Here is a 27,903-nt window from a genome sequence, read left to right as displayed (position 1 = left end):
CAAGAGCCCTATGAGGCCAACAATATCTCTGAAAAAAAAGGTAAACGATCCCTATAAGCCACAAAACGAGCCCAGCTGAGGTCCTCCTCGCCAGAGCTGAGACACACATAGACCCTAACTAGTCAAGCAGAGAATAAAGTCCACCGGTGGCCTCAGGCTGCTCCTGAGTGTCCCCAGGGACTGGGAAGAGCAGCGAGATGAGTCCCTCCCAGCTGGCAGAGCTGGTGACGGGGCTTCTGTCACAGGCACTGAGAAAGAACTTTGGCCGGGGTCCCCCGCAGGTCAGAAAGTGATCGAAGCTCGGAAGAGCCTCCCACACACCTGGCACTCATTAGGAATATAGCCAGCGTGGGTGTGTAACCCTACGACATTCAGCTTCCGGCCGGTTGCATCCTCTCGGAGGCTATTCTCAGAGGTTCTCTCCTGCGCATTGGGTCATGCTCGACAAGGAGAACGCATTCCCTGCACACTTAAAGCCTTTCTCTAGTGTGATGCTGAACGAGGTAAGGCCCTTGGCTGAAGGTTGTCTCACACTGGCTGGCTGCGCTCAGAAGGCCTTTGTGGAGACTTTTCTGGTGCTGAATGAGGAAGACTCTGGTGCAAGGCCTTCGTCCCCCTCTGCATTCATAAGGTCTTCCTCGTGTGTGAATTTGCTAGAGGTGAAGGCGGCCGGATCTGCAGCTTAACGCTTCCTCACACTAGTCATCCTTCCAAAGCTCTTGTGCAGCACAAATGTGGCCTTGGCAGAAGGTTTTCCCACAGCCGCTGCACTCCTAACAGCTTTCTAGGCTGGGAACTGCCCAGCGCTGCATTATAGCAATTCATTCTGCGCCTTCAAAGGCAATCTCTGCGGTGTGAACATCCTGATGCTGGCTGAGTGAGCTCAGCTGTGGCTAAGGCGCCAGCACTACGGCGCTTCGGGGACCATTCTCTCGCGCACCTTCCCCGGATGCGGCCTTCCCACACGGGCTGCGCCCACGAGGCTGTTCTCCAGTGGGAACCGTGCTGCTGGCTGCGGGCGGCCCGCTCGCGTCTGCTGTGCCTTCCCGTGGGAAAGGCGGCCCCAGCCGCCCCGCTCCTGCGTGGAAGCCGGCGCGGGCGGGGACGGTCCTCCCCGGCCCCCGGACTCGGCGGCCCCTCCGCAGGCTCTCTCCCCGCGGCTGCTCCGGAGCTGGTTCACGCGGAGGCCGAAGCCTCGCTCGCACGCCTCCGCACACGCCAGGTTCTGCCCGCGGCCACGCCTCGCCCGGACCCGCCCGGCCGCCCCGCCCCCGAGACACTGACAAAACACCCCGCCCGAGGGAGCCAGCCCCGTCGCATCACCGCGCGGCGGGCTCCCAGCCTTGTCCGGAGGGGCGGGGGGGTGGGGGGGAGTGGGAGGTGGTCCCACTCCTCCCGGGGCCGGCACCGGGCCACGTCCGCGGGCAGCGGGTCCTGAAGGCTCCCGCCCCGCCCGCCCTCTCCGCGACGGCTCACCGGCACCGCGAGACCCCGCCCGCCCGCCGAGTTCGGCACCAGAGGCCCCGCCCCCTCCTAGTCCGCGAGCACGGGAACACCCTCCCGGCTTTTCACTGGCCCCACGCTGTGTGACGTCACCAAAATGGGCGCCGGGAAATGACATTTCCACACGGGGCGGGGCTTCGCTTCCTCTTAAAGGAGACGCGCCAAGACTTATGAGGCAGGTGCTCCAATGACACTTCCTGCAGAGCAGTGGAGGCTGTGGTTACTGTCCGAGCACCTCCATAGAAAGTTCTATTTCTCCAGAAATTTGTCCATGTTCTCTAAATTTTCACATTTCTTATCACAAAGTCGTTGATGATATCCGTATTAATGGATAGCAACATTATCTGTAACATTGCCCTTTTTAATAGGGATTTGTATGCCTTTTTGTCTTGATTAGCCTTTCCGAAGGTGTGTATATTTTACTTAGAAAGAAGCATATTTTGGCTTGGTTGCTGCCCTCTCGTTTTTGTTTTTTAATGAATTTCTGCTCTTTCTTACTTTCCCCCCTTCTCTCTCTGGGTTCATTTGGCTGTTACTTTCTTACCTCATACTATCAGCCTTTTAGGCTTCACCCCTCCACCTCTCCCCACAGAAAATGAGGATCGTATGTACAGCTTTCACTCACACACACTTCCCCACCCTCTGACCCTCTTCAGAGCATTATGGCTGTATGGTTCAAACTCAGTGTTGATCCTATTAGGACCATGTCAATACTAACCCCTGCTGAGTCAGCTAGTATTACCGGGGTCACTTTTTCTTTCCCACCCACCCTTTTCTTTTCCTTGGAGTATGTCCCTTGGTTTCCAAGGAACTTGTCAATAACTGAATCCCAACTCCTGTACAAGTACGTTCAGAGGCGAGAAGCAGTCGAATAACTAACACATCTCGCTCGCTCACATCTAATCGAGACTGGATGCCTTCTCTTCTGATGTACATCTCTGTCTGTAAGACATCCCGCTCGCTCACATCTAATCGAGACTGGGTGCCTTCTCTTCTGATGTACATCTCTGTCTGTAAGACATCCCGCTCGCTCACATCTAATCGAGACTGGGTGCCTTCTCTTCTGATGTACATCTCTGTCTGTAAGACATCCCGCTCGCTCACATCTAATCGAGACTGGGTGCCTTCTCTTCTGATGTACAGCCGCCATCCTGGAAGCTTTCACTGTGCCAGCTTCCACCTTGCGCCTTGGCGTTGGGTCCGCTTCCTGTATACCATGTTTTCTCCTTTCTTGGTTTACTTCATTTTGGAGGAGTAGTACATTAACTAGTGGTTTCTGCGGTATATGTGAGACATAAATTTTTAAAGAAACTAAACCTTTAGCTTGACTTTTAAGCTAGCTCAAAATATTCCCTCGAGAATTATGAAAGTCAAGGTCCACATTCCTCTATGGTCCCATGTGGCAACTGAGGACCATGGAGTTATTTTGATACCTGATACTTTGTACGTGTCCTGTTGATTCTCTCCAAAAGTTGTAGCATCTTTTCTCTCCGGTATGGACATTTCAGTGATGTCCTGGCAAGAGTCTTCCATTGTGTTAGCACTACATTGGCTCTTATAATCTGGAAAACTTGGCCTTTGTTCTCAGAATGCTCTTGATCTGTTGGAATCCACTGCAAGACATGTGACCATTTCTTTGCTCACATTCAGTACTGGTATGTTAGGTCTTTGTCAAAAACATACCTGCATATGAATTAAAACATAAAGACGAGGGGCACCTGGGTGGCTCAGTCGGTTAAATGTTTGATTTCGGCTCAGGTCACGATCTCACGGTTTAAGGGTTCAAGCCCCGCATCAGGCTCTCTGCTGTCAGCGCAGAGCCTGTTTCAGATCCTCTGTTCCCCTCTCTCTCTGCCCTTCCCCCACTTGCACTCACTCTCAAAAACAAATAAACATTAAAAAAACAAACAAAGATGAATTTATTGCAGGGTTTTCGGCCTGCAAACCAGGTAACTCAAGGCTCCAAAAGCAATCAGTTCCAAGTTGCTCACAGACTAAAGGACACATACAAAAGTTGTTTTGCTTTTTCAGCTGATTGGTTACCTAGTGGTCTTCTTTCTTATTTGGATCAGGGTAGTGGAGTCAGGGAGTGGGGGGGGAGGGGAGAAGTCCAGAGAGAGAGTGAACAGACCCGGCGTTTGGGGGCTGGCTGGTGTCCTCTGCTGACTTCTAAGAAGAGCTTTCAATTCCTGTAAGGTTAAGTTTCCTTTACGCACCTGCGCTGATGGTCTACATTTTGTCCCTGACATAAGTGACTCCATTTTAGTCTGGTTCTACACCATCAGGCTGGTGAGATTCCCCAAGAAGTCTCTTTCTGCTCTGCTGCTGCCTACAGGATAGGAGCCCGATTACCCAGCTGCAGACTTTACACACGGAAGGCTGAATGCGGCACACCTCCCTTCAGGGCCCACTGGGCTGGGGCAGGCACAAGCATCCCACCATGTGTAGCGGGGAATCCTGGCGATCCGTGACCTGGCTCTCCGCCGGTCCTCACACTCTCACCCTCTGTCACAGCCACTTCTAAGGTCCCTGGAACTGCCGACCCCAGAGCCTTTGGGAGCTTGGCAGTAAAGTCAGATTCTCAGATACGCTCACTTCTTGCAAGGTCGTTTTCTCAGATGTGTCTGTGGTAGTTACCATTCATCTATTTTCTTGAGGTTCCAAAATTCTGTTGCCATTCAGTCATCTTAAGGGATTTATACTTTTTTTAAAAAAGTGAAATTCCCTATCATTTTAACAGAATTTCGGAAAGGAGTTCTGGCAAACAGCCACACCTACCATACAGGAGACTGGAAAATGAAGACTATTCTGGGAATTTAAGTGTCCAGCTAAAACTGTGGGTTCTATTATCACAGATAAAAAATGGACAGTGAAGGAAAACTAGCAATTCTGCCACACAAATTGAGCTGGTTTTGAGACAGAGACAAGCCACCTTTTCAGTAGAGCAGGAGGGGGGTGTGTGTGTGGGTGGGTGTGTGTCTGGCTGGGGGTGAGGGGGGGTCGGGGTGAAGAATCAAGAAAATATCTGAAATCACACACACAGAGAACGTGCTAGAGCATCACTGAGATAGGAGATATGTCTTTATTTAGTTCATCCATTCCTGGGTTCATCCCTCCCGCTGTCAAAATAAGTCACGTATAACATGGGCCCAGAGACCATGGTTTTTCCCACAGTTCTCCAGCACCTCCCCCCTGCAGAGCACTTTAGGGATGTCACCTTACTTGAAAGCCATGGGTTTCAAACACTTTAGGGGCACGGTCTCTTCAAACTGGAAACCCCACTAAGTAAAACAGGTTCCATCCAGCAGCATAAGCCTGTGCCACATTCTGGGAGCCTCCCGACAACACGGCAAGATCCTTCAGGGCAGTTCCCAAAAGTCCCTCCTTCCATATTGTTAGAAACTTTCCAGAGAGAAACTTACCCGAAATGTGTATTCGAAGATTTCACAAGACCCGTTTCTACCCGTTGAGATAAACAGTCCCCCAAATTAAGGCATGGGCAGGGTGAATTAAAGGGCAATAAAGCATTTATTAAAGTTACAACAACGTATCGAAGACGTTCATCACTCTTAGAGAAACTCGTCACCAGGCACAAGTGCAGGCACAGTCGCGGTCCCCGCTGCTGCGGGGGACGCTCATTCATCACCAAAGCGGAAGGGAGAAGCAGGCCACGGTGAACACACCCTGCAGCACGCCTCTGGGCACACTGGCCCCCTGCGTGTCACACTCTTGGGCCCAACACCCAACAAGCACCGGGAGCCGCGCAAACGGAGCCGAGCAGGGACGCGGCTGTGGTGTCATACGTACAGGAAAACTGTGTGCACACCCACCATGCTCCAAATGCATCTGTGCACATCTGGAAGCAAAACAACCCAAAAAAAAGATCCCCACGGATTCCAGACACTGAGCAATTACGTGTTAAGGCAACAGAAGTCACCCCTTCTCCCTGCCTCACTCCTCCAGCTGACTGCCCAGAACTTCTAGTATATGTCGTGTACGTCACTACCCTCCACTTCAAAATCCGCATGTCCCTCCGTGGACACAATCCCACAAACCATTAATGAGTGCACATCAGTTACTCTACTCCACACCAAGGGGGTCAGGCTGGGGGTGGAGGGGAGGATGAATGAGCCAGAGACGAAGAGGTCACACGGCCAAACGAGGCACTTCCAGCGAGCAGACACAAGCTGGAAGGGAATCCAGACCCCTCAGGACTGGTCGCTGAGTGCCCGGCAGGCACAAGACCCACCACTGGCGTCGTCACCAACATTCGGCGGTGCCACAGGCCCCCAGGGCCTGAGGTAAGGGCAGTCGTCGCTGGGAAGGCCTGAGAAGGCCACGCGAAACTTCCCGGGGGTGCTTCTCACAGACCCAGGGAAAGGCCAGAGGCCTGTCACCACAGGGAGCTTCCGTCACTGCCCGGACGTAAGCACGCGCTTCCTAACGCCGCACGTGGTGATCGTGAGATCAGCGGGCAGCAGAAATGCTGTGATGCCCTCCCGTCAACAATGTATAGGCTGTTTGAAGAGTCCGAGAGGACTTCTCATCACCATGTAAACACACACCATAGCTAGACCGCGGTTCCCTGACTTTGAGACCTAAGAGACTGGCAAACTTAGAAAGAAATTCTGGGGCTTGACAAAGAGCAGACAATATATTATAACCAAGAGCACTTTAAAAAATAAAAATATTGCCCTCTATTATCTCCTTGATTACATAAAAGTACATTTTATCACCCAAATTAGGAAAGTCATTATCTCAGAATAAAATATGATCCTTTAGGTCGAATAAACTTGACTTTGTACGTTATTTAACACATGTCCTTATCCTTGTGCCCTGCCCAGAACCCCCTGTGCCAAGGCCTACGCTGTGGGCTCCCATGACCTTCGTTGCCCCATGGGACACAAAGGACAAGCCCGATCCCCAAGGTCACAGACTCTTCAGCACCATCATCACCTCTAACGCATATCCGCTGAGAAGAAGGACAACAGTCACAGGGAGAGCAGTTGACAGTCACAGGGACCGCTCATGCACAAAGTGCCGTCACACGCTCTCCCACGCATCCTCACGAAGTCCCGTGGGAAGGCACAGTCAACCGGCTGCCAGTGTGAGAGCACAGCCTCCACGTCACCTGGGACCTGCCCGGGCCACACGGCAGGGAGCGGAAAAGCACAAAGCGCATCTCTCTCAGGCCGATCTCCCTTTGCTCAGGCCCACGCTCGCGGCACGGCACGTTCCTCTCCTCCTTCTGCCCCAACCTGTATTTACAGAACCAATTCGTGGGAGAGGGAAAAAAGAAAATAGGACGGCACTTAAGCCTGAAAACGGAAACACAGTCAACGTGAGGAAACTGCTAACTGTCCTCTCTTTTCAAAATCACCTGACAGGTGCGTGTTGACAGAACCTTAGCAAAGATCAAAACAGAACATCAAAAGCCAAGCATCGCTGCCTTGATCCCTTTCCGTGAGCAAGGCAGGGCATAAATAAATAAATACATAAATAACATAAATAACATGAAAAGGCACGGCTGGGCGTGACATCGATGGCTTTGGGAAATGTACTCAAAATCCCCACCCAGGATGCCAGAGCTGAATTCTCAGATATCGACGCTGCCCCGGACCCTAATCCCTGCCCATCTGTCCACAGCAGCCAAGGCCCCTTGTGTGGGGACAGTAAGGACACTCCTGGGACCAGGCTGGCGGGACACCAGCAACTTCCCATTGGTTCGCTGTGCCCCTCCCTGGGGACGACTCTGGGCCCAGCCAGGCAACAGCTTCATCACCACATTTCCTTGCTACCCCGGACTCGGGTGCCCCATGCCTCAGAAACGCGATTTTATGAAGTGTTCTGACAGTTACTCTCTCTTCTCCAGGATCCTATCCTTGCCAACAAAAGGAAAGGAGGCTTTAGTACAGTGTCACTCAAAACAGGTAGGAATGACCTTAAGCAACTACCCCTGTTTTCAGATGTGTGTTTGGCAGCAGAAGTTTCAAACTAGAGGCTGAACCTCAAAGTTGCTAGGGTTCCGAAACAATCAGCAGAGTCTGGCTGATCAGACCTGTCCTCCTCAAAGGAAATGCTGAGGCCCCAGTCCCCTGCAGACTGCCCTGGAGCACAGCGACATTCTAGGGGCAGAGTGGGAGACACCCCCGCCACCCCCCCCCCCCCATCCCTGACTCATGCTACCTCCCTGCCCAGGTCTGGGTGAGGCCCAACTATGAGGATCAACTCAGTCCATTCCTTTTAGAAAGACCCTGGGAAAATGGTTCCACCCCCCAGAAACCAGCCCTGCACATGCTCCACTGGGCAATGGACGCTGACACCACTCTGTGCTGGGCCCCTGGCTCCGTGCAGCCTGAAGGTTGCGCCTACAGGTGCGAGACCTCTGCACTGGCCGCATGCCCAGGTGCTGCTTTCCAGAAGGTCCGAAAGCGGAGCTACCCTCCTACCCTGGGCAGGGCTGGAGAGGCCCTGCCCCTCACAGGCCTCCGCAGAAAGCACCCAGCGGGGCAGACTCCGTGCGGGCCCTGAGTCCAGACGCAACTCACCCAGAGAACCTGGGCCGCAAGGGGACCCAGAGCCGGAAGAGCTGAGAAGTAAGGTGAACCACCACCTACTCCGGACTCCTCTCTCAGGCCTACCAAGGTGACCAGCCACGGCTTTCACACCCCCAGTGACACGCAGCCCCTACCAGCATCCAGTCCACCCACGGGGCGCTCAAGCTCCCCTGTGCCCAGGCAGAGCCCTACCTCCCCGAGGTCCTGGCACAGCCCGTGGGCCTGCTCCCACCCCGAGCGCACAAGGAGCACCCCCAACCCTTCTCAGTGGAAACCCCGGCAGCGCTCGGCCGCGGCCCTAATGGCGCTGGTCCCCAGCTACCCGCACCCGCAGCTCCCGACTGCGCCATGACCGACCCCGGCTCGGCACGCGCCAGCCATCCAGGGTCCCAGGTCTTTGGTGGCGGCACACAAGCCCAATCTCGGGCTCGGACAGCCATCCCACACTGACACCACGCACGGCCAGAGCTTGTGACAGGATCACTTCAGCCGCATAAAGCCTCCAGTGACTGCGTCTCCCCTCTGAACCATCCAGCGACTCCTCTGCCCTCAGACCTCACACAGGCATCCGCAGGTCACAGCACGGCTTTCCAGTGGAGCCGTCCACCGCACACAAGGCGGGGCTTAGAATTCCCTCCCCGAGCCGCATACGACAATGACCGACACCGCCTGTCTGCTGGGCTATGACATACAAGGCTGTTAGTCATTAAATAAACCTGTATCATTCATCAGTGCAATTGTTACAAACAAGGTATCTCTTCTTACAGAATATCTACACGCAGATTTGCAATCCGCCCATTTCTAAAGCCTTCTAAAGGTTAGAGTCGCCATGATTCCACACAATGGTCCTCAGAGGCTTCAAAGTGCCACATGTGGTTTCTCCAGAAGCAGCATCTCCTGGAGGGCTCTGCAAGGGCAGCCGGCGGCCCGCCCCACCCCACCCCTGTGGACACAGCCGAGCCGCACAGCCCAGGCGTGAGTGAGCCCTGCCCACAACCGCAGCCTTGGGGATGGTGACCCGGCTCATGTCACCTCCTGGCACCCCAGCAGGCCGGCGGAGGCCCTCTGACCTCACCGCTATCCCCGTCCTCGGGTTCTAGGAGCAATGACCAAGACGTTCGGTCCCCAACAGTGAAGACCAATTAACCAAATGCCGCATGTTTTGTCCTCTGGACACCAAGCAACTGAGACTGTGGAACCACCCGGAGGACGACCGAGTCTCCCCGGCCCAGTGCGCGCCAGGACTGGGAGGCAGCGCCGTGGGGCCTCCCTTCTGTCGGAACTGGCAGTGAATGCTGTTGGAGCGGTCCTTGGTCCGACTGCAGGCGGTCAGTTTACTGGCTACTTCTTCGGCGTGCGCCTCCCGAGATCAATGCCCGTCGGGAAGCTCCTCAAAGAGAAGCCGCGAGACCCGGTGGCGCAGCGCCGGGCCCGGTCGGTATCAGGACAGGGGCAGCGCTGCGGAAGGCACCTCTTTAGATGGGGAGCAAACGCAGCACTGAGACAACACAGCCGATCCGTGAGGCCAGGGGACCCTCGTGCAGTGAGGACAATTAACAGAGGACCCCGCCACCACGAGAAGACAACGCTCCAGTGGCAGGGAAGGGCCGTGTGTAGACAGGTGCCACAGGCCACCCCGGGGGCAGGGAAAACAACCCAGCACGTCCATGAACTGCGTTCCAGAGCTCTACTTTTCCACCAAACTCTCCTTGCCTTTAGGCATTAGAAGGCTTGAATCAAACAACTGAATGGAGAAGTACAAACATCAACGGAAGTACAGTTCTGGAAAGTGCTAGCAGTCCTCCCTGCCGGAGCTAGCTATACGCAGGCCTCCAGCCTCAGCCCGTCCTTGCACACGCGGCACGGCCCATTTCGTTACTATGCGACTGTGAGAATCCAAAACAGAGATACTGAGGAAGAGCGAAATTAAGTTTTGTATGAACTTTTCAGCCGACAATGACCCAAGGACTGTCCAGTGCCCCAAGCACCCGAGATGGAGTTACAAGCCGTGGGAACGAGGCCGTTTCTGCTTTACCAACAGCCAAATGGGACTTGGTCAGAGGACAGGGGGTGGTTGGTTCACAGGGGCAGGACCCGGTGTCCGCTTTCACCGCAGTCACCTTCCTCTTCGCGCAGTCGACCGCTGCATCTGAGCTCTACTCGTAGAGCAGAAACTTTTTTATGGGGTCCGGCAGAGGCAGCGAGGGAATCAGATGGAGTCGGTATTTGCCAAGAGCTCTTCTCACAGCCACCCGGCACAGGTTCAGCAAGGTCCTGGGGACACCTGGAACGCCATGGAAGAGAGGGACAGAGAGGGAGGGAGGTTAATTCCTCTCCTAAGCCTGAAGACGGAAGGCTGGCTGCGACTGACAGAACGCACTGACGCTCACTGCCAACTGCCCAGCTTCACAGGGGACAGGGCAGTCCCTGGCGAGGAAGGTCTTGTCACCTGCTCCTCCCCCGCCTGCCCAAGGGGTGAGAGCTTCGTTCCCCGGGGCACCTGCTCACCGTGACGGCCCCTCCTTGACCGTGTTTCGTTTCCTAGAGAAATATACGGGCCGACTACAGAAGGCCCCGCCAGGTGTCAGCAACTGACCCACACGCGCACCGTCAGCCTCCGCTCTCCGTCAAGTCCAGCAACTCCAAGGGGGGCCAGGACAGACAGGCCAAGCAGTGTGTGAGGCGTGCGGGCCCACAATGTTGCTCTGGGGCAGGAGAGCCCAGCCACGGCTGTGCCCCGTGGAGCAGGCAGGACGCAGGAGGCTCCACTCCCCCGGGATGGCTCCCGCTGACCACCGACCAACTTTTCCGGGGAAGCCCCGGCAGGAGTGGGTTCTAATGACAGCCTTCGGAAACCCCAACAACAAAAACACAACAACCTAAAGTTCTATGAGAGGTAAGGGTGAGGGGCAAAGGTATTCAACCCAGATGCCCTCGAGACCCAGGTGAGAATGAGGCCGGGCACGGGCAGGTCGCAGAGGGCACGCAGCAGCCTGCAGAGGCACACAAGGTCAATTTCTGAGTCCCAGAGACGGACTCTGGCAACAAGACCAAGCCCCGGATCAACTGCAAACAGCCTATCAATTTGTTAGCAAAACCGTTCTTCCGAAATAAGTGCACTATGGGCTTTATCCTAACAAAAAATCAGAGGTACCACACAATAAAAACAACATATTTGCGTGGAACCGAAGAAGGGGGTGAGGACCCCTGGAGGGGGCAGGGCCGGCAGTCTGGTGTCAGGCCAACATTTAAAAACCGTGTGTCAGAAAGAGAACTGGGGGGCCACAGAGCAGAGCAAAGGGGTAAAGAGCGCATAATTTCAGGCACTCTGAGAACACGCGCTTCCACGGATGTCTTTGTATCGACTCCTGGTGTCTAGGAATTTGAAAAGAAAAGACCCATCTGGAAGTACTCTCGAAAATTCCTAGCCGTCACTGAAGATTCTGACTAAGTGCTCAGTTGGAGGCTTTTTTCATCCCTTCCACTCGACTCCTTCAACTGACCCAAACAGCCTGCGAGTCAGAACGGAAGTCAGGCCACTTACTTCTGGCCTCTTTAAAGACCTGCAATGCCTCGGGGTCCACCTTCCTTCTGCCTCTCGACTCTGGGCCCAAGGAGTCCCACGTCACCAGGCTCAGGTTGGCTCCAAACTCCACGAGCAGGCTCACGAAGGCGGCCTCGCAGCCGTGGCGCAGGACGGCATCCATGACGCAGCCGGGGGAGCCCCTGTAGAAGCCCTGCGTGTTGACGGGGCCATTGCAGTTGAAGTCAGGGTTCGCCCCCGCCTGGAGAAGCAGCTTGAAGCACTGGAGGTTGTGGTAGGCTGCGCTGATGTACAAGGGGCAGACCACCAGGGAGGTGAGGCGCCGCGAGAAAGGGGGCCGGATGTCAGGAGTCAGGTGGTGGTTGACATCAACGTCAGCCCCGTACCTGCAGGGGAGGCACAGGGACAGTCAGACCCAAGTCGGCAGCTTCCCACGGCACCCTCGGGAGACAGCCTGACCTCCGTGAGCACCGGGGGGCCGCACAGGAGACTCCACAGATCACAAGGGTCTCGTGACTTCCAGCAAAGGTAAGACAGCGGTTAAGAACTTGGAATCCACTCACGCAAGAAATTTACAAGGGAACTCTCTAAACCCTCTGAAGAGCCAACAATCCCACAGCTATTTCAGCTACTTCAAAGCAAAGGAAAAAAAAGGAAAAACTCCAAAGTCATCTGATGAAATTGGCCAAACAATCCCAAAACCCGACAAAGGCCCCACCACAAAGACAAACTACCAACCGATTTCAATTGTGAATATCAATTTAACAACCTTCAATAAAATGTTAGCAAAGAGAATCCAAAAGTATATTAAAAAAGCAACGTACCGTGACCTCATGAGGATTATTCCAAGAATGCAAGGGTAGTTCCAGTATTAGAAAGTCCATTAACACAGTCCATCATATTCACAGAACTAAGGGGGAAACCACGATTATCTCTACAGGTGGGAAAAAAAACTTGAAGGCATGTGACAAAACTCAACACTAATGCAGGTTCGTAAATACTCAGTAAAATAAGAAGTGGTGGACATTTCCTTCTCCAGACAAGACCCAGATGTCGGAGTCTCACCTAATGGGGGGCAAACAGGGGCGGCTCTCCTCCTGGAGCCCACTCTCCTGCCTACCATCAGTCAGGCGTTTTAAACAAAAGTATTACACAACCAGACAAGAGAAAGCAATCAGCCAATTAAGATGAGAAAGAAAAGGAAAAACCTTCCCTATTTTCAGAAGGTATGATTATGTCTGGAAAGCCCTGAATAATTAATAAAAATACAATAAGCAAGGAGAGAATTTATTAAGTACATTAATAAAGCTATAAAACCAACAGCCTCCATATATACAAACAAAAACAAGTTCAAAAACAAACGGAAAAGACCTCGTTTATGACAGCAAAATTAAAGTGAGCTATCTAAGCATCAACCTAACGGTACGTGTCTAAAATGTGCATGAAGGAAGTTATAAAATGCTACTGAAGGCATCACACAAGTAGCTCTCAGAAATGGAAAGACCCACCACCGTTGCCTTGGCGAGGAAGGGTCTATATTAAGAGGTCAATTTTCCCTAAGTTTATTACATAAATGAAAATCCCATTCGAGAACTAAATAAGTTCATTATAAATATAAACAAATAACAGTAACATCCCTGGAGTTATAGAAGTTGATCATAAAGGTCATTTGGAAGATCAAATAAGGAAAGATGTAAAAGCAAAGCTTTTTAACATGAAAATTGAAGAAAAACTTTTACAGAGAAAAAAAAAAAAACCCAGCATAAGCAAAGTAAAGCAGTATGTACAAAATTAGGGGAATGTTGCAACGGATTAATATCCTTAATATATAAAGAGCTAATAAACGGAAAAGATCAACTGCTCTATTGGAAATGAGCTAGAGAGGTTTAGCCATGTAAAAGGATGCTCAGCCTCACTCATAACACGAATGCAAATTAAAACTACCTTTACACCTGAAATTAATATAACATTATGTCAACTATAGTTTAAAAAAAGAAAAACTAGGGATGCCCGGGTGGCACAGTCGGTTAAGTATCCGACTCCTGATCTTGGCTCAGGTCATGATCTCACAGTTTGTGAGTTCAAGCCCCACGTCGGACTCAGTGCTGATGGTGTGGAACCTGCTTGAGATTGTCTCTCCTCTCTGCCCCTCCCCAGCTTGTGCCCACTCTCTCTCAAAGTAAATAAAAGAAACTTTAAAATTTTTTTAAAAAAAGAAAATAAGAGAAACTACCCTGAGATACCACTTCTCACCTATCAGACGGGGATAAATCCAAAATTTTATTGACCAGGCTCTAAAGAAACAAGAAGTCTCGTTCAGTTCTGGCAGCAATACAAAATGGAACCGTCCCTACAGCAGGAAATTTGGCAACAGCTGGCAAAGTTACATATGCATTTATCCTCTGACCCATCCATCGCACTCTTGGAATCTATTCCCAAGATACATCTGCACAATTCTGAAAAGAAGCATGCACACAATTCATTGAAACATCATCCATAACGGCTGAAGACAGGAAACAACCCACAGGTCCCTCAACAGGAGACCGGCTGAACACACTGTGCTCCACCCGCATAAAGCCGCGCTGTACCACAATGAAAAGGCGTGAGGAGTGGTGCTAAAGACTGCTCTGGAATGACCTCCAGAATACATTTCACAAGTGAGAAAGGCAGGACAGTCAAAGTGCGCAGTATGCTACTGTTTATCTGGGGGAAAGCGGTTGCAACACAACACTCCTAGACATATCCACACTAGGCTTACAACTTAACAAGGGGGAATAAACCATAAAAGTGTTTAAATGGTCATCTACAGGGGAGTCGAAGGAGACCAGCATAGAAGTTGCTAGACTTTTTAAATGTACTTTGTTTTATAGATTTGACTTTGGAACCAGCTAAATCTATGTCGTGAAACAAATTAAATAAAAAGCAATCCCCAAAAATTAAAAGCAAAAGAAACCACTTTAACCCAACTGTGTAGCCACCTGGTGCCATCACGTCCTGCCTGCAGGGTGGCTCCTCTTTGCAAAACAACCAGACGATCCAGACCACTCCCAGCATCAGATTCACCTAGAAGAACCCAAGACAGGAAGCAGAGCTTGCCAGTAGGACAGCTTCATGCAACACCCCCCGCTCCCAGATGGGCATGCTCACGGCAGTCCCTGAGCTAACCCTATGGCTGTCCGCGAGCTCTTCTCTTCTGAGGCCCGGTGACAGCCCAGACGTGAGGAAATGCATCTCTACGGGACGGGTGCGTGGGCGGCCAGACCTAGAAGCCTCAATCTTCAGCAGGGCCCATCTCTAAACCATTCTACAAAGGCAGAGTCTTCAGGGTCCCCACAAGGGACCTGCCCTGGTCACTGCGCTCAGGGAAGTCCAAATACACAACTTACTGTCAGGATTTGGAGTTCCCCCAGCCCAAGTGCAAACTACCAACCCAGGTCACTTTAAGCAGAGGCCACCGATTAAAGCACAAAGGGTGGCCTGGCTCAGGTTATCAGTGTCCTGGCAAAGTTTAGAGGACGTCTGCTAAAAAACACTGCCTGGCACAGGGTGTTAGATGCCCACGTGGGGTGGGGAGGCACGTGTGGGAGGGGGCAGCAACATTAAGACATCGGTTATAGATGGAGGGACTGGCAAAATAAATAAATATGTTAAGGATAAGTGGAACCAGGCCTCTGTCAGAAAAGCCAATAATAAATCTGGAAAGGGAGAAAAGTAAGATGACCCCTGTGGTACCAGATTGGATTGGAAGTATTGGGGTGAACTCAACTGTCACTGTATTTAGAGACAGAAATACAGATAGAAATGTGTATATGTATGGGGCACCTGGGTGGCTCAGTCTGTTAAGCTTCTGACTTCAGCTCAGGTCATGATCTCACGGTGAGTGTGAGCCCCGCATCAGGCTCTATGCTGACAGCTCAGAGCCTAGAGCCTGCTTTGGATTCTGTGTCTCCCTCTCTCTCTACCCCTCCTCTGCTCTGCTCAGTCTCTCTCTGTCTCTCAAAAATGAATAAATGTTAAAAATAAAAATAAAATTAAAGTAAAATAAAATATAAAAAATAAAATAAAATAAAATAAAATAAAAAATAAAATAAAATAAAATAAAATAAAATAAAATAGAAAAGAAACGTGTATATGTAACCTTAGCTCTGTCCAGTCCAAGAGCCCGAAAAGAACAGCCCATAAGCAATAAACACTCCCAGTAACCAGATCTTGGCTTCTAAACACCATTCTCCACTAAAAAGAAGCCAGGACTCCTTGGAGAAATCTCTAATCCCGGAGCTAAGACAGGGACAGTACTAGATGAGCTTAGAATATATTGTTATAGGAGAAAGTAAGGAATTGTTCAAAGGATGTTGGGGGACAGGTCATAAGGACAAAGCTGGGTTCCAGTTTGACAGGGCTCCCTGTAGCCAAATTTAAGACAATCTGAGCATCAAAATAATAAAGTAAGGGATTATTACTCACTGGGAAACCACAGGTCTAAGACAAATAAATGAATACAGTATAAAATTTGATAAGAAATAGGATAAACACGTGTTTCACGGTACCCCTCCACAAAATACTTACTAATTAAATAATTACAGAGGGGAAAAAGATTAGCTTTACAGTGGAGAAATGTGACAGACGCCACCTTAATCAAAAGATCCAAGCGAACTCCAGCGGTAACGGGACAAGTGCAATCGGGTGCAACCTGATAGGGTGTGAAGAGAAGAGCCCAGCCTCACCCCTGTGAGATTCCCGCCCAGGCCGCACTCCCCGGCTCCCAGCTGGGTCAGCACCTGCCTCCCTGAGCTTCCCCCACACAGCCCTGCAACGCCACACGGGGTCTATCAGCACGTGTCACTGAAAATAGGGAATCGTGGAAAGCAGTGACGACGGGCCAACGAGCAGGGATCTAGGGCACAGGAAACAGCATCGTTCTCCACAGTTGGCCAGCAGTTATGTTCTATCACTCGTCTCTTAAGCACTGTTCTGAGTGTCCGAAGGGACTCCTCCCTGAAACTGACACTTCTGCTCTCAGGCAGCACAGGCCTAAGGAAGAGGAAGGAGGGGCACACAGGCCGATGTGCTCACAAGACCATCCGCTGCCCCACGGATGCCACGTAGCATCGTCAGACACCACAAACGCAGACATCGCCTATCCTCTTGGACCACGGAAACATCCTAAAACACATACCAAACCAAGCAGAGACTGGTGTTTCGTTTCACACACTCAATCAATTAAGAAAAAGAGAGCTCGATTTTACACGGTGATTTTTTTTTTCCCTCCTTTTCTCAGGGATAGGTGTTCCAAACTGTTTGTAATTTTGGGCAATAGGACAATCTGGTATTAGCTGAGCTACGGAAGAGACAGCCCCTCGTAAAAACATACTGGATAAGATCCAGTTCATTTTAATCCTGAATATTTTCCAAAATTCCCCTCCTGCTTTTAATATTCTGGCAAGGCTCCACCGGGACAACTCAGTGAAATCAGTATAACTTTTGCACATACAGAAACACCACTCCTTACCTTTAAAAAAAAAAAAAAAAAAAAAAAAAAAACCATCAGCAACATATATCAAGGGAATTTAAAAGCAACAAAATGGAATTTACTTGCAGAGAAACAGCAAATTACAACGTGACAGCAAAGGGCCCTGCATATAAGGGACAATGACTCAAGGCAGGAGCTGACACTGTATGTAGACTGTATTACTTGTTCAGTAACTGAACCACCCCATTCCTATTTTCCAAGTCAGTAAGTCAATTACCTGGTAATTCAGAGAAAACTTTTTAGTATATGCTCTTGGTACCTCATTGTAAAAGTAACGTCCTAGGCTCCAGTGAGGGAAGGAGATGTCTACTAACAGTAACACTTTCTCAAACAGCGCATCTGTGTGTGGACTTCTGAAGGACGAGCCTGCAGCTAACCCAAAGCAGGTATGCATCATGAACTGACTGAGATGCCTTCAAGGATTTCTGGAACCAAGATGAAATTTCACTGACCAATCCTACTCACGAATATTTCCAAATTAATGACTAACATTCTCCAAGATGCAAAGACAGGGGACTGAGGTGGCTTAGATCATCAAGCTAAAAATCCTTAAAAAGAAGGCAAAAAGCATCACAGCTTTATCACCTTCTAGCAAAACAACCATATTACCCTCATTTGTCTCTCCAAAAGCCAATTCCGTAGTCACTTAAAAAAAATTTTTTTTGATGGAGTAAATATAGTCAGTACCTGGTTCAAAACCCACATTCTGTGCTGGGCATGGGGGACGGCAGACCTCCTGCTCCTCAGAACCACCCCCACTGGGGCCTGGCACAATGGGACCCTTATAATCCTTTCCACACTGCAAACTGGCTACCTCAACTACACTCTGTCCAACCGCAGAACAAAGTGCCTCCAGAGCAAGGCACGGAAAAAGGCACCTTACCTTGGTAGAAAGAAGTCACTGGAGGCAGAATATGAAAACGTAATCTTGTTCAGATTTTTTAAAAAGGTAACTATTAGTACAATTAAAATAAGACCAAAAATAAGTAAGTTAATTAAGTAAGTAAATAAGACCATAAACCATGTAAAGTAACAGAAAGCGGGGCGCCTGGGGGGCTCAGTCGGTTAAGTGTCCGACTTCAGCTTAGGTCATGATCTTGTGATTTGTGGGTTCAAGCCCCGCATCGGGCTCTGTGCTGACAGCTCAGAGCCTAGAACCTGCTTCAGATTCTGTGTCTCCCTCTCTCCCTCTCTCTCTGCCCCTCCCCTGCTCACTTTCTCCGTCGTTCTCCCTCTCAAAAATAAAATTTAAAATAAAATCTAAAAAATTTGAAGTAAAATAAAATACAGAGAAAGCAAAGAAAATACAGATCATGGAACATGATACAAACTAAGGAACAGCTAAAAAACGAAAAGACAGACACAGACCTAACATCAACTATGGCAATAATGTTAACTCTATTAAAAAAACAAAGAATCCCATACATGCAAAGAAGAAAGGTGAGCACCCAAAGAACCACTTAAACCCAGAGTAAAACTAAATGGCAGAATGCTATGTAAATGAGCCTTCAGTGAAACCTATAGTTACCTTTGGTTTCGATAATGTGCATACAACCCACAGGCAAGAACTTCTAGGGGCTCAATTAGCATCAAAACATAGGAAGCAAAAAATACTAGAAATAAAAGGGGACACTGACAAATCACAACAGTGATTAAAGACCAACAGACTTCTCTAAACTTGTGGCAGATCCAATGGCTAAAAATGTAAAAACAAAAAGAGAAAGAGAGAGAGAGAGAGAGAAAGAGAAAGAGAAAAAAAGAAACAAGAAAAAAAGAAAAAAAGAGGGGCCATGAAACACAATTGAGGCTACCATACTGTACTACGCAAATAAAACACCCACGGTCATGTACTTTGTTCAAGCAACCACAACAATGTAGTTCGACATTAAAAAAATAACAAACTCAAAAGAATCCCCCAAATGCAAATTACACACTCTACATTACCTGTGCACGATACTATACAATTGGTTCATAAAAATTCGTATTCAAGCCTTCTCCTTCATAGCCATAAGAACAAAGAGGAGAGCAACTTCAATAATACCAATTTCAAAATGAGGAAAAAGCTTAGCAGATATGACCGAAGCTATAGGCAAAGACAAATTAATAATCTTGAAAGTTGACACTTCAAGAAAACAAATAATCATCCGATGGCAAAAGTTTGGGGAAAAATAAAGTAAGGCAAATGGGAAAAAATTAAAACAAATTAACCAGTAAGCACAAAAATGAGATAACTGATAGAGCTAAGAAGGAGCTGTTTAGAAAGACCTACAATAGACAAATCTTTTCACAAGCCTAACGTGAGACAGAGAGAGGCAAATACAGACAGCAAGGAATGAGGACACGGCCACAGGAACTAGCAGCCATGGGGCCACGCCCCCCGCAGGGACCCATGCGGGACAAGGGTGGCCGGGCCTCCGCAGTACTGACCTGATGAGGGCCTTCAGAATGTCAGCCCTGCCCACACGCGAGGCGTGGTAGACTGGGGTGCTGCGGTGGTGCCGGCTTCCGTTGGGGTCGGCGCCGGCTTCCAGGAGGATCTGGGCGCTCTCCAGGTGCCCGTTCACCACAGCCACGTACAGGGCGGTCTGTCCCTTTACATCCACGAGGTCCACCTCGGCCCCTTTCCGGATAAGGAAGTCCACACAGTTGCCATGGCCGGCAGTGGCCGCGATCCTCAGCGGTGTGCAGGGCAGCCAGCCGCAGCACCAGACAGACTTCTCGTTGATGCGGCTAAGAAAGAACACAGGGGAGCCAGGCTGTGAGGGGCAGCCTGGGAAACTGACGAGCCGCTCGGCTTCCTCTCTTACTGGGACCTACATGAAACAGACAGCAGGAGGGCAACCTCTTCAGACGGACACTCCTGTGCTTTAAGAATGCCCCCACGCGCATTGTTTTATGAAATGCTGGATCCGTGCACGTGGCCCATTCCACGGCAGAGGAAACTGAGGCACAGGCAGACAGATGGGCACGAGGGCTGAGATCTCAGATTTCCCGATTCTCGGTCCAGAGCTCTCTGCTCCACAAAGGGTAGACGGCTCTGCCCAGGGAGTCAGTGCGGGGTGGAGAGCAGGACACTCACCGGAAATCTGGGTCAGGGTCCCGAGGCCCCTTTTCACCAGCTACCAGCTGTGAAGGCCTGAGGTCGGGCCTCGGCATCCTCACTGGAGCCAGGCGACCACTGTGGTCCCTCTGCCTGTGACACAGCACAAGTCACAGCCTGCAGGAATCACGAAGGCCACACGGGGCTACCCTCCTGGCCAACATCAGCAGAGGGAAACTGGCCAGACTCAGCTCTCATCAAAAGGGAAAATCGGGCCACGGTTCCCTGTCAAGGAGTGCCACGGCCATGCAGTCCACTGACCCACCACGTCCTCAATCAAGACGCGGTTCACTTCACGCTCCCGAGGCAGCTGTGACCAGAGCCTGGTGATCCAGATCACGGAAGCAGTGACGCGGAAATACGTAGTGGGCCAGGGGCTCCTCCTTTGGCGCACTGGCTTCCACAAGCCAAGGAGACCGAGGAACGCTCCAAGGACTCCTCATCAGAGAAGTACACAGCAACAGGAAAATATCGTCGAGACAGATTTACTAAACCCCAATATAAAAAAAGAAAAAAAAGTACTTGGAAAAGCAGTATGAAAACACTTGTCTACGACCCAGCTGAACTCCGTCTCATTCTATTGTTTTTATTGTTACCTCTGCAAATTCAAGCGTTTCTTTGGGCTTGAGTCATTCATATTAAATATTCATGTGGAATCCATTTGATGTCTTTGTATGATAATCCTTCCTAGATATTTACAGCTTTTTTTTTTTAATACTGCTATCTTTTCTGAACAATAATGCTAACACATTACAAGTAGAAAAAGAAACCTACTCTTGTATTGTTAGAAATCCTTCTCTTGGGAGCTATTCATAAAATGTGGCATTAATTTCACCACTCATACGCAGGCTTTTCTTCTATCAACTTCCCTGAAGGGGAAACAGAAACACAGAGCATGAGGAGTTTCTGGTGGCAGGTCAGTTTCAAATCTAGCTGGGACTCCAGTCCTGGACACACAAAACAGAGAACCCCCGGAGGCAAGGAAGACTCTACGCTCTCCCAGGTATCCCCAGTGGGAAAAAGGTAACATCAACGCTCCCGCTGCTACGAAGGAAGAGCCTGACGGGGTTGGAGGATCTGACGGGCAACACGCAGAGGTCTATGGAGAGAGGGAATAAGAAAGTGAACACAGAGCAGATCCCAGGAGGGTGAGACACCTGACCTGAGACAGAGCCCCAGGCCCAGGAGGCAGACAACTGGGGACCAGAGAAGCTAGAGGAGAGCACATCAGGGGTGATGTATAAATGGGGTACTTCAGGAAGTCCACGCCCACCAAGGGGTAACCAAATGAAAATAACAAAGGGGAACTTATGTATACAGCTTAGGGTAAAAGGCCATGAAAGACTTGGGGGTGCCTGGGTGGCTCAGCTGGTTAAGCATCTAACTCCTGATCTCAGCTCAGGTCTTGATCTCAGGGTCATGAGTTCAAGCCCCGCCTTGGGCTCCGTGCTGGGCGCGAAGCCTACTCTAAGAAAATTAAGAAAAATAAAAACTATTGAAAAAAAAAGAAAAAAAAAAAAAAGAGCCACAAGAGACTCGGAAGGGGACAGGACCACTGCTGACGAGAGTAACAGTGCTGCCATCAGGATTCCCATCAAGAAAACTGACACCAGAGAGGGCCAGAAGTTTCCAGGAAATATAAAGGTCAATGACAGAGCGAGACTTGAACTCAGGTCTCCCTACAAGTCTGACCATGCTTCCCCGGTCTCCTTTCTCCCCCTGGCCTGGAAAGCACCAGGGCCTTCACCTGCAGACCAGGGAGTCACATGGACCCTCACGGATCATGCACTTCAGCTCCGCGCAGACCCACGGGGCCCAAGTACCGGGCCAGCCCCAGGACAGTGACGCTCACCTCCGGTAGCTGTCCTCTTGCAACAGGCTCCTGAGGGTCTGGAGGTCCCCCACGTAGGCTGCATCATGGAGCCTTGTGTCCTCACAGTGCTCCAGCGGATGGTCACAAAACTGCTCCCTCAGCCACTCCTTCAGATTAGGACCTGCGCTGAAGAGAGGGGCTCCTGTCAGCCAGGGGAAACCCTGCCAACACCAGCCAGGAGGGGGCGCCATCTGCAGCGAGCCCTTTGTCCTCTGGCTACGGGACCCCTCAACTGCTCAAGAACAAATCATTCCCGTGCTCCAGAAAAACAGAGAAATACAGAAAGCTTCCCGTAATGAAACAAGCACATTCCCGACACCAAACCTGGCAAGGGCAAGAATTTTAAAAACGCTGGTGGGGTGGGAGGTAAGGAGTCAACCGTACTGAAGGATACAGAAGATCCTACATAAAATATTAGCAAGGTTCAATTTAAAACACGTATCAGGGGCGCCTGGGTGGCGCAGTCGGTTAAGCGTCCGACTTCAGCCAGGTCACGATCTCGCCGTCTGTGAGTTCGAGTCCCGCGTCGGGCTCTGGGCTGATGGCTCAGAGCCTGGAGCCTGTTTCCGATTCTGTGTCTCCCTCTCTCTCTGCCCCTCCCCCGTTCATGCTCTGTCTCTCTCTGTCCCAAAAATAAACAAACGTTGAAAAAAAAAAAAAATTAAAAAAAAAAAAAAAACACGTATCAAAAAATCCACCATAGGGACGCCTGGGTGGCTCAGTCGGTTGAGCCTCCGACTTCAGCTCAGGTCATGATCTCGTGGTCTGTGAGTTCGACCCCCGCGTCGGGCTCTGTGCTGACAGTTCAGAGCCTGGAGCCTGCTTCGTATTCTGTGTCCCTCTCTCTCTGCCCCTCCCCCACTCATGCTCTGTCTCTCTCTGTCTCAGAAATAAATAAACATCAAAAAAAAATTTTTTTTTAAATCCACCATAATATCACTCTACCTATCCCAGGAATGTAGGAGTGTCTTAATATTGGAAAAAACCATACGATCACCTTCTGTATTACAGAAAGACACTTGCCCTTGGCAAAATTCAACAGCCAAACAAATGCGGCTGTTTGTAACAAGCTGACCTGGGTAATGACCTCAGAGGAGTCTACGTGAGTAACTCATCAGCCGGTAACCTAAGATGGGGGCACTTCACTAAATATAAGTTACACCTCGGTAAGAAGGAAAATTTAAAAATATGTGCATATAAATAGAAGGCCAGCCTCGCATAATAGACTATAAACCTGGAAAATAACAAAGACTAGAAGCGGTGAGCACATACCATGCAGCCGGGTTAAGAGTCGATGCTAGGAAACTTTTATTTTATTTTTAATATATTTTTTTTAACGTTTATTTATTTTTGAGACAGAGAGAGACAGAGCATGAACGGGGGAGGGTCAGAGAGAGGGAGGGAGACACAGAATCCAAAACAGGCTCCAGGCTCTGAGCGGTCAGCACAGAGCCCGATGCGGGGCTCGAACTCACGGACCGTGAGATCATGACCTGAGCTGAAGTCGGATGCTTAACTGACCGAGCCACCCAGGTGCCCCGATGCTAGGAAACTTTTAAATGGTACCACATAAATTAAGAGGTTTAACAAATCTCTTGGGGGGGGGGTTATTTATTCTTTTAATGTTTATTTACTTATTTTGAGAAAGAGAGCATGTCAGCGGGAGAGGGGTAGAGAATCCCAAGCAGGCTCACAAACCTGTGACATCATGACCTGAGCCAAAACAAGAGTCAGACGCTTAACCGGCTGAGCCACCCAGGTGCCCCATCTTTGGGGTTCTTATATGCGACACAAATATCATAAAAGTTTATCTGGAAATAGGAATGGGAATCATTTTTTTCCAGCACATATGACATGAAATCTACCCTACCAGTTAGTTAACAGAACTGATTATTTGTCATCAGAATAAAAACATAAACAGAATCCACTGCTCAGGAAAGACCTTAATATAAAGATAAATGGGTGTCAAAATCTGTAAGGGATAGAAAGAGTAGTTGCTATAGACTGAATGCTTGTGTCTCCCCCAAAAATAATGTTGGAATGTTAACCCCCAAGGTGATGGTTTGAAGAGGTAGTGACTTTGTAGGTGACTGGCTCATGAGAGCAGAACCTTCATGAATGAGATTAATGCCATTATTAAGAGAGACCCCAGAGAGCTCCCGCTCACCCCCCACCACGTGAGGACAAGGCACTGCTGCTGTCTATGAACCAAGAAGCAGGCCTCCCCCAAAGAATCCGCTGGGGCCTTGGTCTTGGACTTCCCAACCATCAGAGCTAAGAAAAATAAATCTCTATTGCTTTTAAGCCACCCAGTAGTATATGGTGTTCTGTAGCCTGAACGGACTATAGGTAGTCAACAAATTTGTAAAATCAGATACCTACTTGCAAATTCTCGAGTTTTTCACCTGACACTAGAGCTCAGAAATAATCTCCAGATAATCAAGAGTTCTGCATACAACATCACAGACAGGGAGGGGCGTAAGGAAAGCGCACGAACTCGGCTCCCTGCATTCAAGTTCCGGCCTTGCCACCCTGTTCCAGCATGCGACCAGGCACAGAAGGACACCCCTCCGCAGGTGCACTCCTTCCAATGATGAAGTTGGTTTTTATATTCAAACCGTATCTCTTTTGAATACCTACTGTATACAAGGCTTGACCAAGGCACAGTGGGGGTGACGAATGTTTCCTTGCCCCTCAACGGATCACTGGCAGATGGGCAGGGCAGCAAGGGTTCACAAACACATGGGTCCCTCAAGCTGATCCCACAACACCTGTGGCAGACCAACAGGCAGGCCCCAAGGAACCCTTAGGGCCGCCCCAAACTCTCCTCCACTGCAGTTACCCACAGTCTCACCCCACAGAGTGAAAGAGTTCAAAGCAGGAGGGGGTAAGATGCAGAAAACATAGAACAAAGCCTGACAGGTTAAGTGGGGGGCCATGGACTTTTGCTAGGTTCTTCTCCGGGCCTCCCCTCGCTGGCCGCTTTTCAACCCGCTCCCTGGCCCAGCTCAGTGCAGCCTCCTCTTCCCCAGCTCCAGATCCCAGGATAACTTCAAGTTTGTGCTTTTCTGATCAGCTTCTCCACTGTCAACGCAATTACTCCGCAGAGCACTTAAGACCTTCACTGGAAATGTCCGCGGCCCCTCCACTCCCGGGCCTGCAACACTCTAAATAACGAAACAGCACTGCACAGATACAAAAGAGCCCTGTATACAGGGGCAGAGCAGCCTTTCTTCCACAGGGCTCCCGTCCCTACTGGGAAGGGGCCCTCAGGCCTCCTCTCAGCCCATTCCTCTCCCTCGGGCTGAAATGACAGCCCAGGCACCAAGGTCCTGATACCTGCGGTCAAAGTCAGTATCAGCCGAATCTCAGGATGGAAGGCGCTTTGTCTGACCTGCCCCGGTTCGCTGGGCTGTCCCCCGCCCAGGCAAGGTCTGGCCTGCAGGAGTTCCTCGATAAACCTCTGGTGGAAGAATGGAGGGATGAAAAGGCCCACTTGAGCCAGTCTCCAGGTGTCAGAAACTCTTGGGAGATGAACCCGTAAAGTGCAGACCACACAGAAGCACTCGGTAGGCAGGGCAAACCCAGACAACTAACACGGAGGAAATCCCGCCACAGGTTAGGGCGAACCTCTCCTCTCCTGTGCTTAGGAGGAGGGTCTCAAGGTGGAAACCCTAAGTCTGAGGGCCATTGTGGGAGGTCGCCGTGAGCCTTCCTAGCTGCCTCCTCTGCCGGTGGGCCCCTGGACATGCTGTGTCACGAAGAGCTCGCTGGGGACGGTGTTATCGCTGTCCCTTGCCTGTGCGTGTGATGTACCTCCCCAGGCAAGCCGTGGGTGGCGGGGAGGAGAAAAAGACACCTGCCCTCCGGAGGGGCTGGCCTCTGGGGGCTTTCCTGACCCGTGCGTTCGGAGCTGGGAGATGATCCATGTCCCACTGTTACAGTTGGGGTCCTATCAAATCCCCACCGGCTCAGGAGCCGGCAGTTAGAAAAGCAAGTTCCACAGGACAGTAACTCTGGCGCGAGGACGTCCACGCGAGGCCGAGGAGCGGGCACACGCAGCGGCCGGGCCGCCCGGCACGGAGAGCCGCGCTGACCCGCCCCCGGCGGCAGGGCGCGGCTGCGTGGGCCCGGCCGGCGGGGGACGAGATAGCACGGCCCGGGCGCGGCCGCCGCGTCCCCCCCGCGGGGACGCCGGACCCTGCCCTCCGCTGCCCCACCGCCCCCGCGGCCCGGCGGCGGCGCGCACGTTACCTGCGGGCCCCGGCCCGGCCCGCCCGTGGGGGCCGCCGCCCTCCGCCATGGGCGCTCCCGACTTCCCCCGCTCAGCAGCCCCGGCCCGAGAGCGCCCCGCCGACCGGAAGCAGAGCGGCCACAGCCACTTCCGGCGCCGCGGGCAGGTGGGCCGCGTCGGGGGCGCGGCTTCCGGCGAGCGCGCACCTCCCTCGCGGGCTTCCGAGTGGGGCTCCGGCCTCCGGTCCCGACGCCTCCCGTCCCGACGCGAGGCCCAACGAGCGCCGGCAGCGGGGCGCTGGCTGTCCGGGGGCGCGGCCTGTCGGGGGTGCGCGCCGTTGGGCCCGGCGGTGCGGCGGTTTCTGCACGAAAGTGGAGCGGTCTGGAAAAACAAGCTCACCTGGGGGCGGAGCCTAGCGCTCTCCTGCGAGCGCTGGTTGGGCGGCCCCATCCCCGCCCCCGGTAGGGGGCGTGGCCTTGTGCTCGCGGGTGTCTGCGAGACCACGGGCGGGTCGGGAGGCTGGTGGGAATCGGGTTTGTGCGGGGCTGACAGCGCGCTCCCGGGAGTGCGGGTTAAAGAAGGCCTGCGTGGGCAGCAGCGGCCCGCTCCGGAGCAGCCCCGGGAGAGCGTGGATGCGAAGGTGCCGGACTTCCAGCTCGGTTCCCCGCGGCCGGTTCTGTTGGCCGGGCGCCACTACGGGGTGCATGTATCAATGTGCTACTAGCAGAATGAACCCCTAGAATGCTTTCTATGAGGGCAGGGCTCTCGTCTATTAAATTATAGCATTTATTGACTGCCTGACACAAAGCATTTATTGAATAAATTAGTGAACAAAGGAGTAACTTCTGCGCTCTCGCTTCTTTCAACGTTGTCAGTACAGTCAATGTGTGTATTGAGCGTGGGTTCTGGAGCTCGGATTCCCTTGGCCGCAGACCTGGCAGGCCCGCGGGGGTGTTTGGTGGGGGAAGAGGGCTTCCTGCAATGCTGTTTGGACTTGATAACAGCAGACAGCACCCCTGGCAGAGGGTTGGGGGTGACGCCCTTGGTGCTGCACCGCCGGGAGCCAGGGGTGTGCCCAGCCCACTGGGTCCGGAATCACAGAAACAACCCAAGTGTCCATCAGCGCCGAAATAGATAGAGTGTGGTCTGGTCATACAATGGAATGATATGCATGTTAGGAAGGACATTCTACGACGTGGATGAACCTTGAGGACCTCATGCTAGGTGAAATAAGCCATTCACAAAAGGACAAATGCTGTATGATTCCACTTGTGTGAGGTCCCTGGAGGAGTCAAATTCTTTAGAGAAGGAGCACAGTGGAGCCAGCGGCTGGGGGCGGGGAGAATGGGGATTTGTTTAAAGGGCACGGTTTGAGTCTGTGAAGATGATAAAGTTCTGGAGATTGACCACAGATCAATCACACAACAGTGTGAATGCACATAACACTGTTGAACTGTACGCTTTAAAAAAGTTAAATACGTGTGCCTGGGTGGCTCAGTTGGTTAAGCGTCTGGCTCTTGATTTGGGCTCAGATCATGATCTCACGGTTCATAAGTTCAAGC

The 27,903-nt window shown here is 51.3% G+C and overlaps 1 protein-coding gene across 2 annotated transcripts; it reads right to left on the bottom strand.

The window, feature by feature from the left end:
• Window positions 1–4,566: 4,566 nt before the first annotated feature.
• ASB1 (ankyrin repeat and SOCS box containing 1) lies at window positions 4,567–26,934 on the bottom strand. Of its 2 annotated transcripts, none has more exons than XM_045481949.1 (5): window positions 26,548–26,934; window positions 22,087–22,228; window positions 19,562–19,864; window positions 11,605–11,990; window positions 4,567–10,344 (listed from the first exon to the last, which is right to left on the bottom strand). In XM_045481949.1, exons 1-5 carry the CDS (start codon window positions 26,789–26,791, stop codon window positions 10,217–10,219), a joined length of 1,203 nt encoding a protein of 400 aa, XP_045337905.1. In that variant the 5' UTR covers window positions 26,792–26,934; the 3' UTR covers window positions 4,567–10,216. The 2 variants fall into 2 exon arrangements, with proteins under 2 accessions (XP_045337905.1, XP_045337906.1); XM_045481950.1 differs by lacking the exon at window positions 26,548–26,934 and adding an exon at window positions 26,362–26,533.
• Window positions 26,935–27,903: the final 969 nt, after the last annotated feature.

The sequence above is a fragment of the Leopardus geoffroyi genome, chromosome C1 (assembly GCF_018350155.1).
Source record: "Leopardus geoffroyi isolate Oge1 chromosome C1, O.geoffroyi_Oge1_pat1.0, whole genome shotgun sequence".
NCBI classification, from domain to species: domain Eukaryota; kingdom Metazoa; phylum Chordata; class Mammalia; order Carnivora; family Felidae; genus Leopardus; species Leopardus geoffroyi.
This window is presented reverse-complemented; position numbering and strand designations above follow the sequence as displayed.

Bases quoted from the DNA above. Each gene is read 5' to 3' on its own strand.
- ASB1 (XM_045481949.1), bottom strand. From the start codon at position 26,791: ATGGGGCCGCCCAACCAGCGCTCGCAGGAGAGCGCTAGGCTCCGCCCC. The intron at 11,991-19,561 runs GTCAGTACTGCG...CCTCCCCTGCAG, and splicing joins ATTCTGAAGGCCCTCATCAG to GTACGGGGCTGACGTTGATG. The intron at 10,345-11,604 runs GTAAGTGGCCTG...ATGGCGTTCCAG, and splicing joins GGTCTTTAAAGAGGCCAGAA to GTGTCCCCAGGACCTTGCTG.